Source organism: Leptinotarsa decemlineata, unplaced genomic scaffold (assembly GCF_025532065.1).
Source record: "Leptinotarsa decemlineata unplaced genomic scaffold, Ldec_3_MD MMD2_P_RNA_scaffold_2, whole genome shotgun sequence".
Taxonomy (NCBI): Eukaryota; Metazoa; Arthropoda; class Insecta; order Coleoptera; family Chrysomelidae; genus Leptinotarsa; species Leptinotarsa decemlineata.
Genome location: NW_027412529.1, coordinates 790,983 through 811,258, shown reverse-complemented (window position 1 = coordinate 811,258; position 20,276 = coordinate 790,983). Strand labels below are relative to the sequence as shown.

The following is a 20,276-nucleotide window of genomic DNA, read 5'->3' as shown; positions in this document are numbered from 1 at the left end:
AGCGAGAAGTTTTTAGTCTCCATTCTCGTGAGTACTAGACCCATCCGCTGCTTCATATAAAAGCGGGCGCGCTATCCAACCAGTAATGTCATTCGACGATATAACGAAAACAAGTGAATTTAGTTAACGACTAGCTAGGTAAAATGTTGAACGTGCGTTGGTGAATACTGTGAGTGGTATCATGATTAAACTTTCTCGACGAATTTTTGCAATTTCGGCTTGCGGAAATCGTCAGATTATATATTTTTCGATATCCTTGAATTATTTTCTTCAAAATAAAAAAAAAATTGCTTCGCTCGAGAATGCCAAGATGACGTTTTTTTTTACAACTTTGCTGCCCTCCTCTTTCTTTACGTCACTCTCAAATTGTCAGATTACTGGAATATACACTTTTTAGCATGTAATTAACTCACCCTACCTTAATCTGACGCGCTCGAGAATTTCTGATGATCAATTTTTTTTACTAATCTGATCCTTTATCCTTCACGGGCGACCTTATATATGGGGCTCATATTTGGTGGAGGTACAAGGTATCCCCCTGTATATTAATCTGCCGCGCTTGAGTAAATCCTGAAGTTCCCGCTTGGGCTCTCTTATTACAATATAGAGACCTAGTAAATGAGTATTTATTGTACCTATCCTACTTGAGGACTTAGGATAAATTAAATAACATTACCAAAATTTTGCTGCTTTCGAATCAAAACTTTTAGCGGGGAAGACTGATATTTGAGCTTTTTTAGGAATACCAAATGAAAAAAATTCTAAGGTAAAAAAATAAATTTTATAAATTATTCAACAATAACAGAGTCTTATTATCTTAGGTTTGATTATCCCACCAGGACAATAATCCTAGGCCATCTTCGTTTATACTCCCCTGAAATAAAAAAGACTTGTGTTCACTTAATGATCAAAATTTGAGTTTATGAACTATCTGCAAGTAGTTCATACTTATCACCATTTGATCTTTTTTATTTGGGAACTAGTTTGGGATAGGATCAGAAAAAATCTAAGCGTTCACTACCCACGTTTCTAACTCTGATAAGTCCATCCTCAAAGCTCTATAATAGAAAAGGATTATTAAAATATAGGCTTCGAGGCCTGTCAAAAAAAAGGTGAATGTTCAAATTTGTCATGGGTATATGGTTACGACATCAAAACCAAAGTCCAATAATACCAATGGAAGAGCCCAGGAGAACCAAGACCAAAAAAAACATGCTGAGTTCGATCAGATATCAAGGTTTTGCTCACTGTTTTCTTTAAATACCTTGGCGTAGTGTATTAGAAGTTCTTGTCACAGGCGAGAAGAAATATGTTTGTGGAAAAACAATTCACGGCTTTTGCAATCAATGTATTATATCTGAGAGGGACTACTTTGAAGGGGATTGAAATTTACCTTTCGAACGGTGATGTTGATGAAATCGCAGGCAGTTCTATTTATGAAGCCAAATACACATGGTGTCCCACAGGGATCTGTCTTAGGACCACTCTTATTCATCATATATATATTAATGACCTTTTCTTTTACATATACCCTCATGATATGGTGTCATATGCCTATTTCTCACCACAAAAAAATATTGATAGTCTCCATACGACTATCAACCAAATTGAAGACAAAGCTGAGATATGGTACAATTATAATAAGCTCAAACTAAATAGACTGAAAACTCAAACCATTATCGTCTCCAGTCAAAATAATATACGAACTGGAAGTTCTGTAAATCTTTTGGGAATCCAACTAGACAACTCGTTAAATTGGTTGTTAATTGGTTTGTTAATAATCCTGGTATAGAACTCTTGTTGTAGATTTACGATATTGTTTATGCTATATTTATTATTGATTTATATTTTTATATGTTTGTTTTTTTAATATCTAAGAATTTTTTCACCCATGACTATGTGTATATGTTCACAACCTAGTGTGAGAATTAGACTGATCAAGAAATCCTTTTGCTTTATATACTTTTTTCCTAGTTCTCTATAATTTCAGTAGAAGATATTAGTTTACTCATTTATTTTGCAGAATTTCAAGCGTACTAAACATGACATATTGGATTAAAAATCGAAACTGTGACATTTTCCCTTTCATATTCAACTAGGGCTGTAGGCTTATTACAGAGTCCCGACGACAGACATCTTAAAGTCCGAAACGTCAGCATCAAGCTAGTAGATTTCTCCACAAATTTTTACTAATTCTATCTCAAACTAGTTTCCAAATGAACGAGTTTTTGGATCACCCAACACATTGAAAAATATAGATGATACACTCACCATCAAAGCATATGGGGTCTTGTTTTCGGAAGACTCCTGCGATTCCTGTACTTGGGGGCCAGCAGGACAAGTTTCGTTGAACATTTCCGCGGTCACTCTGAACCTAATCGAAGCCCCGGCGTCCATGAACAAGTCGTGCTTATTATCATCCCCCATATCGTACTCCCAAACCCAAGCCTGCTCATTTTCGTCAAACCTGGAAGGATGCTGTAAGGCCGTAGGGGGTATGAGGATATCCTCAAAGAACCCCATGGTAACGTGCACTCCTACCTGGCTACAGCTCCTGATTTTTCCTATCAGAATTTCCTCCATGAAAGGCCTGAAGACGATGAATCGGAATTTTACTCTGGTATGGGAAGCTCCGTCACCAGGGAGGATATAGGATTCTTGCAGTTCGATTATGTCGAACAGGGCTATGCAAAGGCCTACGTCAAGAACTACCTGGGGGAAATGTGTTATTTTTGAAAAGACGATTTTCTTGTTATCTTACCTTGTTAGCCAGTTTCTTGTTTAATTCTCCAGCGATAGCATCGTTTAATTTGAGGTTGAACAGTCCAGGAGGAATTCTCGTTACGTTTGTCATCTCTGCTAAGATAAACATTTTGTATTCTTCTATGCTTTTATTTTGAAAATAAAGTTAATACTAAATTGAGGTTAAGCTACTTTATCTCTCTCTCTCTCTCTCTCTCTATTCTTCCATGGCCACAGATTAAGTACTCTGTGCCATGGCCATGTCTTCATGAAACATAAGCTTCGTCCGGGGACGCAAGTCTTCTCGCATTATGCAACCCTGCGTCCGTTTTTTTGGTCTTTGAATTCATTCTTCTTTGCTTTATTGTTCTGTGTTTTCGGGGGTTCATGACAATTAGCTAAACACATAGGTGTGATTTATGAAAATAAGAAGTAATAGAAGTAGTTTCTTCGACAGTACGTCTTTCGTATTATTAAATTTTTATATGAAAGAAGTTATTTTGAGTGGGATTTTTGAATGTGAAAGAAACTTCTATGCATGACCTACACTTCTTTGTTTTATTTTTTGTATGAAAATAGAAAAGTAACAGCCACATACCTCTTTCAATTTCAATACGGAAAATATAAATTGCCTTGGTAACCAAGTAATAATCATAGCAACGATATTATCGAACAAACATCAAACTTCCATAAACATTGGGAGAAGAGACGATAAAATATTCTATTTCAAGACAAAAACTGTCAAAATAATAATTATATCCTTTGGAATATGGAGATTCAATATGCATATCAAAAAAAGAGAAGCGAATTTGGAAGGCAGTGCATGTTTTCCGATAAAGGCCCCGATTTAATTGATAATTTTCCGTCAGACAGGAAATTATACAAAGACTATATTTTGAAGTATGTAATTTCTCTCCATACAGGACAGACTGAAAGTGCACAATACGATTTATTTCTTCGAAAGAATTATTTCACCGTTAATTTATCATTTTCCATACAAATATGGCTTCGCTTTGAAACTGCCGAAGTTTTTAAAATTTCCTTTACAGAGATCCGGTATCAAGAAGTACGCAATGCGCCCCAATTCAAGCAGAACATTTCCTAAACACTATGAGAGCGGAATACACAAATTCTTCCATGAACCACGTGGAAGGTGGATGGCCCAAAGACGTCAATACTGCCGATGAAGAACAAACTAAAAGATACAGGCGGAAAATAGAAAAAGACGAAGGATTCAACCATACTATGATGCAATTGTTCAAAGTAAGACTTGAAATTCAAGTAGCAATTAGTTTCGTGAACCTGTGAGGTTGTCGTTTATGGGTATTTCAAGCTTTAGTAATATTTCTTTCACGTAGAATATGGAAAACTGCATCCTTCAGAACAACGCCATCAATATCTACCAGCAATACTTCTCCGACGTTGAACCGACCCCTCTAGTTGAGAGAAGCTCTGCCAGAACAGTCAACGTCTATCAGGATCAATGTACGCCGACGAGACCGATAACCCACATATCTTGGTCCCCGGACAACCAGACAAAACTGGCCGTCTCTCATTGCAATATGGTGTTTCACTTTCCGGTTCAGTCGGCCTTCTCATATATTTGGGAAGTTGGTAAGTAAATTTTGTTTTGTGAGTAATTCTACTGATTCTACTTTCTTACTTCTATAATTTAATAACAAGAGACTTATTATATTTATAATTCCATTATACGACTATTTCAACCTCTCTTTTACTTATCTAACTTACTTCTTAATTTCGGCGTTGCCAAAGGGAGCTAAGGGAGTTTTTAGCGTTACATCCAACAGTAAAGGCATGTTACGGAACAGTATCTTAGGATGCTGTTTCGTGGTAGGGTCTCAGTTAAAGTAATGAAGCACAGTTGATAGGACAGTGGCTGGTTCTTTATTCAGCGATATCTTCGATAAATAAGCTGAAATAATTTGCACATTACGCACCAACATATCACCACTACCTGGATAAAATACATGGAAGACAAGCTGCAAAGGCTTGTGTGTGAAAAATAAGAGTTGGGCTGAGAAATTTGTAGGCTAAAAGAAGAACATTTTTCTATAAAACAGCCCAACAAAGAAAACAGAAAAATATTGGGAAAAATTTATTTATTTCTCAACATAATCTTCTTGCAGTTCTATACACTTTTCCCAGTGACGTTCAGTAAGTTCGATACCGTTTTTATAATAAGAATGGTCTTGCCCCTTAAAATAGCCATTAATTGTCCTGTGTGTTGGGCTACATATCGGGCGCGTTCCCAGGTGGCGGATAGGGGAACAGCCAGAGGGCTGGAGGCCCTGTCCGGGAAGCCAATGTGGCCTTACGGATGGGGTCGCCGGACTCCTGGTCATTGTCAGAAATGAGTAGGGTGAGGGGAACTAAAACCTCCCAAAAGCCTTTGCAAAACATGCCACCGTGGACCAGCCTACCCAAGCTAAGGTGTAAGGAATCGTGCCGACAGCTGAATGGCCGTAGGGTGATATGCGGTCACGAACGATCCCCTTGGGGAACTGGGCGAAAACTGAATCAGCCTACCTCAGGTAATGCGGGGCTCTGCCAGAAGTGACCAACTCTTCCCTTGCTACTCGTGGGAACACACATGAATGAAACAGGCGGTGGCTGGGGATGAACAGAAATGCCCACCCAATCTACCGCTTGAAATGAGGCTGGACATAGCAGATCACCTCCAACACCAAGAGCAATTCCTGCGGCGGGCGCCAAGAGCTCCGCCTTGAATAAAGGCAAGGAACCGGCTGCCCCGGCAGGAATGCTCCCTAACGTGTGCACCTCCACGGAGGGAACCCCAATAAGGTTAAAGAAGCCGCGCTACGATAGTAATATCGCTGCACCTTCCAAAACCTTCGCGGAGGCTACCGTGAGACACCTCAAGGTTGCCAAAGAGGGTATGTGTTTGGCGAGTATTGGCCTACATCTGCCAATACTGAGGAGATGTCTCCTAGTGACCTGTTTACCTTCCTGGAAAGGACAGGATGGACGATGACTTAGGAGAACAACTCCTCGGGAGGATGTACAATCCGCATCCCAAAAAAACGATACCATGACCTTGCTTGCAGATGAAATGGTCTTTGCCTTCTTTGGAGCAGGTTCTCCCTTCAAATCTACTGTTTTGATTGTTCTTTTGTCTCGGGTGTAAAGTGATGGACCCATATTTCATTTCGCGGCACCAATCACGCAGCTTTCTCATGTCCAAATTTTCAGTTCGATGTACCGCACTTTTTAAAATTGCTACGAAGTCTGCTAGCTCGCGCATTTTCGTTCGACGATAATTCAGTACCGCTTTGTAGATTTTCTTCACCGTTTCTGGAGTCGTCACCTCATTTGGTCGACCACTGCGAAGCTCGTCTTGGCAGCTCGTACGGCCTCATTTAAACTTTGCTACCCAATATTTTTCTGTTGTGAACGAAGGAGCCGACTCATCCAGATAGTAGAATCCAGTTCAGCTTTTATATTGAATTGGCTGAGGCCTTTCAAGTAAAAGTATTGTTCCACATAACGATGACCAATTCTCTCCATTTTCACAAATTCGCCGAAAACGTTCGGTGAATAAACAACGTATCGTCTTCAAACTTGAAACATATGCTTTACTATACTTTCTGTGTACTTTGTAATATAGTTGCTTGACTCCAAATGTTCTATCCCACAAACTAATAGTCCGACAGCTGGGAAATTTGAACACGTTTCTTTTGAAGTTTAGGGTTAACTAACAATCATGGATTTAATAGTAGCAGCGCCATCTTTGTGTAAGCCTAGGAACTTTTCAACGCACCTAATATGTAAACTACCTGAAATTAATCGCAACGACTTTCCGAAAGGAATTTTTGAGCTTCAAAAACCACAATAATCATCAGCTTCAAATTGGATATGTTGTTTATTCGTTATCACAAAGATGTTTGGCGGTCTATCCTAAAATCCTCAGCTTAATTCAGCCCCGGGCTTCGCGAAGGCGTAATTCGTCGATGTTTGGTTTACCCCGTTTATAACCTCAAATACGCTTGAATTTCACATTCTACCTCTACTTTTCCATACAGAAAATCCCAATCTCCCGCTTCTAACATTGAAACCGGAACATCCCATCGTTTGCCTCGAATACAACCAAAAAGATCCGCACTCTCTAGTAAGCGGACAATTGAACGGCCAAGTCGCCGTGTGGGATACGAGAAAAGGTTTCGAACCTGTTGAACTCAGCGTCATCGAGAACAGTTTCAGAGACCCCGTCCACAACGTGCTCTGGATCCACTCGAAAACGGGTACGGAGTTTTTCAGTTCATCCACCGACGGACAAGTGAAATGGTAAACATTAAATTTACTTTACTTAGGTTAGAGCAGACTATTTTTATATTATTTTACTTTATTCACTTCACCTGTAAATTTAAAATGCAACCCTATTTCAGTATTATCCATCGATATGTTTATGTGAATCGAATAATAACACTAGTTTACAGTCTATTTACGACTGTAATGTCGAAGGCAGTCCTTTGTTGATTTGTGGTCCCTAAATGCAAAAAACTTCCCAACACGTGAGATTTTTGAGTTATGATTTGTTTCACAAAAATTTAATGAACACGACATTCCAAATTTGTTTTTCCCCTAAATTGAGGAAATTGTTTGAAATCTGGCAACACAGCAGCCCTGCCCAGTATTCGAATCTGCTTCCGCTGTATATGAGTCCGCTTCCGATATTCGAAGTTTCCAGAAAATACCAGAAATACGGAACCGCTATAAAAGTAGCAGGTTGACAATCGGATTATCAATATTGGTTTAACGCGAGTAGTGGTGAGTTAGTATTAGAGAAGCGAGAGGAGCAAACACGCGAATTTGCACATTACAAACTATAGAAGAACACAAGCGGTTATTCACCACATTACCTTCACATCTTTGACACTTTTGAGTTTAATAATCAACCTTGTCAATGTCATTAATATACCTATAACCTTACAATGTAGGTATGTCTTGACTACACAACTTCATTTCACTGCTACATTAACAATACAACACAAAAGCTTTAACTGAAACTTCAGACTATTACTCAAGTGTCTATTGTCTCATTAGATCACTTCGTACCGCACTTTCCACTAGATTTGCCCCATCTGCCTGTTGGTGGTGTTTATATATCGTAATGGAAGTCTCTGGAAGCCGATAGGGAAGTCTCATGAAGCGACGCGACATCTAGAACAATCGAGAAGCGCAAGTCGAGTTGAGCGCGACCTCGACCAAGTCACAGTCGACCGACGAAGATTAGCGGCGGCCGGCGTTATTTTTTTTCAAGTTATAATTCACAGCAATATATTTACTGTCATATTTTTCAAGGTGGGATATCAGAAAGTTATCAGAACCAACCGAAACCCTTATATTAGATTACAACAAAGATGAAGACCAAAGTCTCGCAAACGCCATGGGAGCCTCCTGTTTAGAATATGAAAGTACTATCCCGACACGTTTCATGGTAGGAACAGAACAAGGTGTGGTTATTTCCTGTAATCGGAAAGGAAAAGTAAGTTTCATTATTATAGGAGAAGCAATGTTGAATTGTTAATGAGACATTGATGCTTCAAATCTATTCCGTGGCGAGGTTGGTCTTTAAAGTTTCCGACCTCAACATGAAGATAGCAGCACTAGCACATGAAAGCAAGTTAATTTCGTGGTTCATCTGTTGACAGTTACTCACCAAAGTTTCACCCATTTTGGACGCAAAGTGGTTTGGTAACAGTCGTTTGGGTAAATATATGTTTCTGAAAGGCAATACGCCTACGCGATTCAAATATGAGTTGAATCCTGTGTATGGGGACTCTGCACCATCATTTATCACAGTACAATTTTTGGCAGCTGAATTTAAATGTGGCCGTAAGAGCTTGAGAGACTGAACGTTCAGGACGCCAAAAAGCTATAACTACCGACGAAAAATCACCAAATGGTGATCGTACTCGTCGTCTACGCCGAATTAAAGTGAGAGAGAAAGCAGATATTGTGAAAATACCAAAAGAACGTATTTGACGTGTTGAATTTCAGTTTGACGTTTTAAATTTCGGTGCAAAAGCAGAACCCATGCATATTCAATGTATGGATACCTCGAAATATAATAGGAGTTTCGTGGTGACCGTGGTAGTGGACACAAAGAAGGTACGCGGATGCCACGTGCTATCGCGGGAATTCTATTTATGTTGTGATTGTCTATTGTGCAGTCATCAATATAGTAAAGTTTATGTGAGAGTTTAGACAAAAATGTGAAGTGAGGGCCCTCTTTATTTACGCCGGTATCCAAGTCGGGGTAGTTCGGATAATCACGTAAATCGGGCCATGTATGTGAATTTAAAAACCCGAAGGTCTCCCGAAGAGGAGGCGACTCAAAAAATCTATGTGAAAAGATAAAAAGGTCTTCCAAGCAGAAGGCAACAATAAAAAAGTTGAATTGCTTTCATCGTAAAAAAGTTCGACAAAAAAGGGGCGGCAGCATTGCTTCCGCGTGGCCGCTGCCCCCGCCCCCCACGACAAAGGTTCTGTCATCTTTGATAGGAGCCTGGACAAATGCGCCCGAGTGGGAGGCAACGTCCAACAAAATTAGAGAGAGAGAGAGAGAAATATACTATGGTTTTGAGAGTCACTACAACAAAGATCGTGGAAGACTTGTGGGAGCATTATAATCCAGATAATTTGTAAAATTCCAGTTGGAATTGACATGTATAATTCTATATCATAAACATGTAATGTGTCTTGAGAATAAAGCATCAGTATCAGTAATATTAAATCAACATTCAGGCATGAGATAGCTGTCCGAGCTTTGGATGCCGCGTTTGCTCACTTTAGACCAAAAACCTGTTCGAATGAACATTTCCAAAGCTCTGTTGGCCCAGTTTAGGCGCAATGGATCCGAGTTTTGGCACCGATTAATTACTGTAGATGATTGGATTGTTTAAACATCACAGGAGCCATGAGAACAACACCAACCGCGGCAATGGAATTAATTACGAGTCGGACCCCTCTGGACCTGTACGTTAAGGAGGCTGCGTTAATGGCCATGGATTGCGCACGGCTGGTGTAAACCTCGAAGTAGAAATGGATCAATAGAGGCTTAGCCTATAACGAGAAGCGCTTACTGCGCAACCTCTGCTGCAGGCAACCAGGGATGCAATGGGGAATGTTCCTCCTGACGAAAATCAAGTAGTTTTCATAAAAGAGATCTAAAACAACGTACTTTAAACTTATCATTTCAACCTTTTTCTTTAAAAAATATTTAAATACTTAAAAAAGAGGAATGAAATAATGCATTCAACATTTAAAGGGATTCGTTTCTATTTCACCATTTGGCAACATCGGTTATAGCTAATAAAGGACAATGAATCTGTTACCTGTACGAGACGAACAAAGATGACATATTTCAGAGGAACGCTGTTCTGTTTACTTATGTTCCGAGACATTCTGTGACATATGACATTTTCTGCACTTAACCTATCTTCCTCTATATAAATAAATAACAAAACCCTGAGAAGCTGGCGCCTATGAAATATCTGGCGATGACCAGGAAAAATCTACACTTAACAGTAGGATTTCTGACTGGCCACCGTCAACTAAGGAAACACCTCCATAATATGGGGCTAGTGACACACCTTTATGCAGGATGTGTAAACAGGAAGATGAGACTGTCCGGCATGTCCTATGCGAGTGCCTGGAGTTATCGTCAATAAGAGAGTGTGTGTTCGGCGAGTCTTGGCCTACACCTGCCAATATAAAGGAGATGTCTCACAGTGACCTGTCCACCTTCCTGGAAAGGGCAGGATGGACGATGACCTAGGAGGACAACTCTTCGGGAGGATGTACAATGGATCACATGTGGCCTAAATGATGTGGGCTTACACTCACCCTCCCTACTCTACAGATACTGTAGATGAAACTTGGATAAACCATTATACGCCCGAAACAAAAATACTGTCCAAACAGTGGACTGCCAAGAGAGAACCGTCTCCAAAAAAAGGAAAAACTATTTTTTCGGCTGGGAAAGTGTTGGCGACTGTTTTTTGGGATAGTTATGGAGTTATTTCCGTCGATTATCTTCAAAAAGGAAAAACCATCAGAGGAGCATGAGACGCATCATTACTTGACAAGCTGAAGGCAGAACTTGCGAAAAAACAGCAACATTTGCAGAAAAAGAAAATCCTGTTTCACCAAGACAACACACTGTCTCACACCTCAGCGATTGCCATGGTGAAAATCCAGGAATTACGGTTTGAATTGCTAGACCATCCGCATTTCTCACCAGATTTAGCCCCCAGCGACTTTTTGTTCCCTCATCTAAAAACTGCGCTCGGAGGGCGGAGATTTTGGTCAAATGAAGAGGAAATCACCTTCGTGAACAATTATTTTACGGAGAGAAACGCCGAGTACTATTTGGAGGGGTTACAGAGATGGGAGGATCACTGGGAGAATTGTGTAAAGTTAAAAGAAGACTATGTTGATGAATTTTTTAAAAATCTAAGAAAATGTCTTGTGTCTTTGTTAGGTCGGTAACTTTTCAGACCCCCCCTCGTCTCTTTATTTAATTTCTGTGTATATTTCGAATCGTAAGTTTGCATACGAATTTCATTGGGCCCTTTCATCCTCTTAGAAGTTCTTGGTTATATTATAGACTGCTTTGGAGAAGATGCCCACCCGATTCAACGCTCACATGGGGCCAGTTCTAGCTCTACAGAGAAATCCGGGTTTTGTCAAGAATTTCTTGACTATAGGAGACTGGACTGCGAAAATATGGTCGGAGGACTGTAGAGAAAGCTCTATAATGTGGACAAGTTTCCACAAGGCAATGCTGACAGATGGATCTTGGAGTCCAACAAGGTGAGCACCAGAATATTCTTCAGAAAAGCATGTATCGGGAGTAAAACATTAGTTTGTTTGAAGGTGATCGACAATGTTTCATGATGAATTTCATTAGTTCGGAAATCCATTGTTTGATATTATATAAAATGATTTGAAGACCCTGGTGAAGCTGCAGTGGCAGTATTTTGTGATATGACAAAAGCATTCGACTGTGTTGATCACAAAATATTGCTTCAAAAACTTGAAATCTACGGATTTAGAGGAAACATCTTGTTGTGGTTTGAATCATATCTATCAGATCGCGGTCAAGTAGCCAATTTTAAAAGGTCATCTTCAGATAAAATGAGCATTAAATGCGGAGTACCTCAGGGATCTGTCCTCGGCCCTTTGATGTTTTTATTGTATATACCTAAATGATTTGACATGTGAATCTATTGAAGGCAAATTCAGAGGTTTTGCTGACGACACGTCTATACTTTGGCATGGAAGAAGCACTGATGCACTAAAAATAGGGTAGGGCATGATATAGGCAAAGCTAAACAATGGTGTGAAGCCAATTTATTATCTTTCAATATATCAAAGACTAATATAATGTCCTTTAAATGTAACCTGGACCATATAATTCTTGAAGAACACCTCATTGATCATAAACTTGAGAACAAATTTTTAGGCCTCAACATAGACAACAAATTAAAATTTGGAAGGCATATTAGTATACTATGCAAAAAATTATTCTCAAGTTGTTATGCGATAAGGTCTTTCTCTAACTCTTTGGACTATCACTCTGCTAGAAAAGCATACTTTGCACTTTTCGAATCCCACTTGGTTTACGGAACTTGTTTCTGGGGGAGCAGCTGTCAAAACTTATTCAGTCAAGTTTTCACAATTCAAAAAAGAGCAGCGAGATTCATTACCTGAGTTAGAGTCTAAGATTCCTGTATGCCCCTTTTTTTAACTAATCATTCTTAACAGTCTACTGCCTCTTTATTTTAGAAACAGTCTGCCTAATGCACAAAGATAACATCTCGAACTCGACTCAAAGTTATGTTACTCGTGTCACATTCAATATTCCTCTTCCTATCCCGTTTACAGCACAAAATAAAAACTCGATTCCTTATAATAGCAAAAAATATTTCAATCATCTCACCTTTCAGTCAGAAAATTAACCTGCTACAAGCAGTTTCGAAAAAGGGTAATAAAAACGTCTGCTAGATAAAGCTCATTATAGTATTGAGGAATTTCTTTCGGATTACTTCGCAACTTGTTACTTGTTGTTAGTATCCACAATCGAAACGCTGTGAAGTAACTTGGTTTGGAATCTCCTATCTTTTTACTTTTATTTCAATTGATCTATTTTCAACTTTTTATTTTTTGTTCAGTCGTTCTATTTTTACTTGTATTTTATTTCACTATTATTTCATTTCAGTTTTTTTTGCTTAATATAATTGTTATTTTCAGCTATAGATTTTTAATTCTTCTTTTTTATTAGTTCTTTCAGGGATTTCAAATCATTTTATACACACATCGGAAAAGTCTAGGGATATTTTTAAAAATGGCAATAATTTTTTTTAGATCGCTTTAGGGAAAAAAAAGTTGACGGGTGATTATTGAACGAATGTAACTTACAACAAAATTTATTAAATGGTCAAAAATACTGAGTGCGCATATAAGCAAAACTAAAAAAAAATATGGCTCTTCTTTGGCACCCCGAAAAAAAATCATAATACAAAAAAAATTGGAATCAGTACAAAGTATGGCCTCCACGCTGGTTTATTACGGCCCTACATATATCGTGCATCGACAAAATGAGATTGTCAATGTCTTGTTGAGGTACATTTGCCCATTCAGCGATTAAAAGCTCTCTCAATTGAAACGTTGTGTGAATGTTCCCCATATGCGGAGTAATTCTTCGTTGAAGCATGTCCCACACATGCTCGATGGGATTCAGATCCGGTGAGTGTGCTGGCCATGGCAATACATCAACTCCTTCGTTGGTGAGCCAGTCAGTCACTAGACGCGCGACATGTGGACGAGCATTATCGTGCATTAGGTGGAAGTTTTCACCAACAGCACCAGCAAACGGAGGGACGATAGGTAGAAGAATGGTGTCGAGGTACTGTCGAGCTGTGAGGGAGCGATTTGGAAAAACGAGATCGGTTCTGCCGCCGATCATGATTCCGCCCCATAGCATTACTGTACCACCTCTGTATGTGTGGACTTCCTGGACGTGTCTCAAACGTTCATTATTTCCAGGTCGTCTCCACAGTCTTACTCGACGAGAATCTGGATGAAATCCAAATCTGGATTCGTCTGTAAACAAAACTGTGGCCCAATCATTTGCATCCCAGTTTCGATGTTCTTGACACCACTCTAATCTTCTACCGCGATTGCCTCTCGACAAAGGTGGACATCTAAGTGGCCTTCTGTTGTGGAGATCTGCTTCATGCAGTCGATTTCTGACAGTTTCACGACGAATGGTTACCTGGTGCGTCTGCTGCAACACGTTAACCAACTCAGGTGCTGTGATTGTCGGTTGTCTTCTTGCGGTTAAGACCAAAAATCGGTCTTGAACTGCAGTTGTAGCGCGTCCTCGCCCTGGATGTTGTTCGGCTGGACTGCCAGTTTCACGGAAACGCCGCCACAATCGACTGATAACACTTTGGGAGACCCCCAAACGAAGAGCTACATCATTTTGTCGCAAACCACCTTGAAGAAGCCCTACAGCTCTATTCATCTCAGCCAATGGTAAGTGATGGCGTTCCATGTTAAAGCACAATATTTCCAGTTTAATTGCTGAGCAAGAACTGCATAGAATGTACAAACTCGACACTTTCAGATTATTCATTTTAGCCGAAAACCTACAGTTTGTAAAAAACTTGATAAAAGATTAGGTGCCGTTTTTGCAGGCTTTGTTCAACCCATAGAAATCTACAGGGTGGTCGAGTGTACCAATTTAATCGAAATTAAACGACCTCGTGCATTTATTTTTATGATATTTAGTATGTTATAAAAATATCCCTAGACTTCTCCGATGTGTGTATAATATCAGGCAACGGAAGTCCGAACTAATGAAATTTAAAAATATTTAATTGAAAAATTCAAAATTAAAAATTTTCAAGCCAAGCCGGTGAAGTAAGTTCAAAAATGTCCTTATCGGGACGAAACTGCAGTAACGTTAGTTACAAATAAAAATGGTAGAAAACAAAAAGTTTCATTTCTCATTTTCAACAAAATTTTCGTTAAAAAATGGAAATATATCGATGAAATTTTGATGTCTTGTGGTATTACCATTGATAAGTGTGCTGGAAACTCCTTTGGAATGTTCGAACTCTGGAACGATGTTGAATTTCCATTACAGATTATCAGTGTTCTTTACAACTAGATCCGACGGCACTCTGGACGTTTGGGACGTCCTGCAACAACAAAAACAAGCCTGTTTGGGCGTTAAAGTATGCGACGAACCACTGAAATGCCTGAGAACTCACGACATGGGGCGACTTGTGGCAGTAGGCAACCAACAAGGAAAGATTTATTTGGTGGAATTCAGCGAGAACTTATCAGTGTCCAATAAGAACGACAAAATGCTATTAACCGCCGTAAGTACCTCGTTAATTGGCCGTATCCCCACTACTTAACATGTAGTGGTGGGGGTAGTCCAAAGTGTGCCTTATCCTACTTTGAAACCGAATTTCGTGATTTGCGTAGATGTTCGAGAGGGAGAGCCGCCGGGAAAAAATCCTGGAGGCCCGAAACAGGGAAATGCGTTTGAAGCAGAAGACGAAACAATCAGTTGCCGCATTCGTGGATGAAGACGCATCGAGAGGGGATGTGACGGAAGCAGCAGAGGCGACTTTTGCTGACAACTTCGTGAAGCAGTCGGAGGCGGATTTCTATCAGAAGATCGAGGCAGAGGTCGCGGCTTCCAAGCCCAAGCAAGAGGAACCTGAAGAAGCCGAAGAACTTGAAGGGAAAGGGGGTTTCCGCTCTGAAATGATTTTGGATCAGGACATGTCTGAGGATAAGGTAGCCGTTGAAGAGGAGAAAGAAAAGGAAAAAGTTGAGGAGAAGGGCAAGGAGAAAGCGACGAGTACGAAGAAACCCAAGAAGAAATGAAGTGTTCTACTTTATCGTTATTGAAATGCTTGTTGTCTTTTTAAAATGAATAAATATGTTTATTTACAGCCATGAATATTTAGCCGAGGCCCAAGGGCGGATTTAGATCGAAATTTCGAAGGGGGTAATTTTTCAAGTTCGGGGAAGGGGGAGTGACTTTCATGAGGAATAATTTATGTGTTTGTGGAGATCAAATCGTGAGGGGTAGTTTTTGAAATTAATTTATATGTGCTTGTATATATTAAATTACTCTTTTGAAATGTAGCGAATGTTCAAAACAAACACTGTTCCCAAACACTAGAACAGTAACACTCATTTCAACGCGCAATTCAAAATTGGCCTTTATTTATATCTCCACTTTCGGACATACATCAATGATTTCGGGTGGACAAAGTGAGATTATCAAATGATTGAAAGAGAAAAATGTTTTCTATCCAAAGCAGACGAAGGCAATAAGGTTGTGATATTGGACAAGTCTGATTGCTGTGAGAGAATTGATAACGGTTCCTGTAATAAATTCATTTCACAATTCATTTTTGAAGGTTCATTCAAAACAAAAAATTTTGCGGTTAGACTTGAAATTGGTAGAACTGAAAAAAATGTTACCCCACACCTGACACCATTGTATTAAATATACAAATCAGGACTATTAACTGTAGAGAGTACAATTTATTGATAAAACTTGCTTAATTTTTACTACACCACAAGAAGTAGTATAAGCAGTTTATTCTTCAAATGTTTTATCCGATTCGATGATTTACCTGATTCAATTGAATCTACTCCATCACTGAATATTTTCAAAAGCCAACTTTTGAAACACATTCAGGATGGAAATTAAATATTCCTTTTTCTTCAGTTCCAATAATATATGTATGTATATATAGTTGTATTATTTGTATAAATTTAGTCGATTATACTATATTTTAAGTTAACTAAACTGTATATTAGGGAATCCTAATTCAATACGAACTAAAAATATCTTCAATGAATAATAAAGCTTTTTAATTTTTAACCCAAGTATATTATTAATAACAAATTGAAAAATAACAATTATTTTATTTTTCCAACGGGAATCTATTCTGAGACTTTTCAATTCTTAATTTTGATATTTAATAGGTTGAAATATTATTTTTTCTTCAAATGTCTGAAGTCATAAATATTGGTCTTACAGTTCCGGGAGTATGACTTTTTATTGATAAATCTCCTTCTTTTTTAAATCTCATTTCAAATTTGAAAAATGTCAAATGATTTTTGAGATATTTGCAAAAAAACCAAACCCTTTTTTTTCAGTTAACTGTGTTAATTTGCAGTTAATTTTTGCAAACGACACTTGACTTTTTTCAAAAATTATTTACACGCTCTAAGATTACTTATATCTGAATTGGGCTTGCCTGTGTATATTCATAAATAGAATAAATAAATTACTTTATTGAACTGATGAGAATTTGTGTTAGTATGATCTTTGAACTATTCCACCATTAATTATCCAAAATAACTTGATTTTTTTTTTCTGCAAAAATACATTACGGATAATTAAATCTTCATTATTTTTTCAAACCCTCACTGCTTTCGTTTCCTCAGTAAAAGGTTATTGCCTTGCATTGCAAGTAAACAACACTGGATAAATCAAAACAATTTATTAACTAACCGTATTCATTCACACGAAATAAACTAACACTCTAAATCGTCAACAGTAACAACAAAACATAACCTCAATTCTTATCTCCAACTCCGACGGAACTGAAAGCATTGAACATCCATCTCCTCTCGATATTCGCCCCGATACCGAACAACTCCTGCTTGAAGACGGTCGGAAACCTGGACATGACAGACTCAATCTCCGCCGGCCTCAGATTCGCCTCTATCTTGCTAACGTATGACCAAATATAGTCCAGCCCCGCCCCGAAAGGGTGGACGTTCAGAAAAGCCGAGACGATTCCTATCAACTTGGCATCCCTGTCAGTCAACTGCACCGAAGGCGAATGTTGATTCTCGCCGCTGCTCTCCGTCGCGGAGTCGCACTGTTCGTTGTCACTGGAGTCTATCACGACGACTTCTTTGTCGCTGAGCGGCCGCCCCTTTTCCGACCTGAGCTTCCCTTGCAGATCTTTGACTTTGGTTTCTTCTTCGCTTCGCTTTTTTTTTACTTCGAGAAGCTGCTGCTGCATGCCCTGCAGAGTCTGCTGGAGCATTTTCAATTGCTTGTCTTTGTCTTCCATGTCTTTCTTTTGGTCCATTTTGAGCACCTCAACCTGTAAAAGTCCGACTGATACTAATTCAAGGAACGTTAGAGAAAAGTATAATAAAAGGTGAGATGGGGCAACTGTAGAATCGGAGCAAGTGCATGAGTTGGTCATAAATTTTGATCTTATAATAAAAAAACTGACAAAATGGTTTAGACTTTCGCGACTGAGGTTTTCAGGGTCACTGCTTTACCAGTTTGAAAGCCGTGGATTATTGGAATTTCTTCCTGACGTTTCGTTCATTAACAATCTTGCAGCCTATTGTCATTCTGTTCGTTTGTCACCTCACAAACCACAAGAGGAGACTAAATCATCTGTCGGTAACAAATAAGACAGATGGGTTAAGCTAAACAGTGGAGACGGGAGTGGGTACCAAATTAGCAAATTTCAAATAGATCTTGATGGGCGCCAGGTAAATTTAATCCTCCAGATACCCTAAGTAACTTACAATATCAATAACTTACCAATTAATATTGGAAATAAAAGATAAAGATCCCCAATATGATTTATTCAGTAAACTAAACTTACATGGATTAACCGACAACGCTCCTAAGACAACAATGCGATATTCACGCTACTACACGATGTTCAAATGTCAATACAAGAGGTCATTGAGCGCGGTGTATATAACCACAAATTCAATCAGCTATAAATTATGGTAGTAACGACGCATAAAAGAAAACTACAATACGTCAAGTAAAACTACCACGAAAATTGAGTAGGTGAGGGCGAAATCGTAAATACTAGTATTGGAAGGTAAGACAATCTCGTTTGCGTCGCGTGAGCTCAGGCGTAGGCGCATCGGTGTCAACAAGCAATTGTAAAAGGAAGAAAACACCTCAATTTGCGTTTTACAAATGAAACCAAACACGTTTCCAAGTAGCGGTGAATTCAGCCAGAAAGGCAATCACTATATCAAACAGGTAACAATAAACAAAAGGTAAAACAATTATTTAAACAGGTAACAATAAACAAAAGGGCAAACAATTATTTAAATAACTCAGTATTACACAAATATTCAAATAACCCAATTATAACTTGCATGCTCCTTTTGGGCCACCCGGTATATGGCGTTAGGCTACCCCGTAGTTCGACGGAGGTGGATCACCCTGTAGTACGGCGGAGATGGATCACGCTGTAGCACCGCAAAGATAGATCACCCTGTAGGGCACAAGATGGACCAGTAACGAATCACCAAATAGGACCCCAAAGGTAGCTGAACACCTCCAAGTCCGAGGAGTGTTCTACACTCCAGGAAAAAAAAGACCCCTGGCCAAGTGGTTTTCTATACGTTTCTTCGTGTGCGGTGCTCTGCACGGAAGTCCTACTGGGACTTGATGAGTGACTAAGGGCCTTCTGTTTCTTATGAATCTGATTTCGGAAATCCTTCCACCTGGCACAATGAGTTCGGTAACCACCACAAATACTCAAATATCCACACCAAAATGACCAATCAGTCTTCCACTATACAATCCTGACTTGTATAAATAATCCCCGAGAAGAATGGCAAAAATACAACCATATATATCCTACAAGCCACTCAGATGGTACACTTGAACTCTCAACCAAGCTCAACGAAGGTCAACACCGAAATCCGAGAGACTGCCACATCTGACAGCTATTCAGTTGTTGCCACAGTGTGTCAAATCTACGCTACAAGCACCAAGGGGGCGCTGTGCACAACATCATAAATCTATCATTTCCTCCACAGCCACTCGAGACATCATCAACAAGTCCATGACCCATCAAAACTCCTTCTCAAAGCAATGCAACCCTAAAACAACCCTCGACAATTTGAGTAACCGATCAATCCCTAGCGAGGAATTTCGGATTTCCAACGTCGAATGCGAAGTGAATGGTAAGTACTGATCAAAGCAGTTAGTCAGGGGGCATACATATATTCTTGTACATTTCAGGTATGGTTTTCTATGGAACGGAAGATTCCCATTACTATGATGTTAAATGAATAAAATCAACTTGTAACTGAATTACATTGTTAACATTCTCTAAAAAAAGATTTTAAAAAGGTAAGGTAGTGTTTTGAAAGGTCACATAGGAGCAGTTTTGATCTAGTGCTAAATTGAAACGTAACACGTTATTCTCGAATTCCTTAAAATGGGGTTCCATATTCGGTTGAGGTTCACCGCTTCTTCTTTTATGTTGAAATTCTCCGTGTGTTTGTGAATTTCTATTGCCTCCCGTACCAGTCGGCTATGGTATCCCTGGTTGGGGGCAATTATTTTAACAAAAATACGAAGTTATGTGTAGTTTTGGTGGGTGGCATGAATGCATAATTGATTTATTTTAATAGGGTACATGAACATTCGAAAACCATTTGAA

At 39.1% G+C, this 20,276-nt stretch overlaps 3 protein-coding genes across 3 annotated transcripts in view; 1 reads left to right on the top strand and 2 right to left on the bottom strand.

Annotated features, from left to right (window-relative positions):
- Window positions 1-759: 759 nt before the first annotated feature.
- Window positions 760-2,965, bottom strand: Polr3H (RNA polymerase III subunit H). Its single transcript, XM_023169735.2, has 3 exons — window positions 2,762-2,965; window positions 2,272-2,712; window positions 760-874 (listed from the first exon to the last, which is right to left on the bottom strand). Exons 1-3 carry the CDS (start codon window positions 2,870-2,872, stop codon window positions 818-820), a joined length of 609 nt encoding a protein of 202 aa, XP_023025503.1. The 5' UTR covers window positions 2,873-2,965; the 3' UTR covers window positions 760-817.
- A 428-nt stretch (window positions 2,966-3,393) lies between these two features.
- Dnai2 (dynein, axonemal, intermediate chain 2) lies at window positions 3,394-15,761 on the top strand. The gene is made up of 8 exons (XM_023169737.2): window positions 3,394-3,642; window positions 3,792-4,005; window positions 4,101-4,356; window positions 6,804-7,065; window positions 8,083-8,266; window positions 11,393-11,598; window positions 14,939-15,176; window positions 15,286-15,761. The coding sequence occupies exons 1-8, from the start codon at window positions 3,512-3,514 to the stop codon at window positions 15,691-15,693; spliced, it is 1,899 nt and encodes a 632-aa protein (XP_023025505.2). The 5' UTR covers window positions 3,394-3,511; the 3' UTR covers window positions 15,694-15,761.
- Window positions 15,762-17,315: 1,554 nt separating this feature from the next.
- LOC111513518 (ecto-NOX disulfide-thiol exchanger 1) overlaps window positions 17,316-20,276 on the bottom strand; it is a 32,071-nt gene continuing 29,110 nt past the window's right edge. The window contains 1 exon segment of the mRNA XM_074180818.1: window positions 17,316-17,945. Within this exon segment, the coding sequence (XP_074036919.1) occupies window positions 17,406-17,945 (540 nt within the window). The 3' untranslated portion in view covers window positions 17,316-17,405.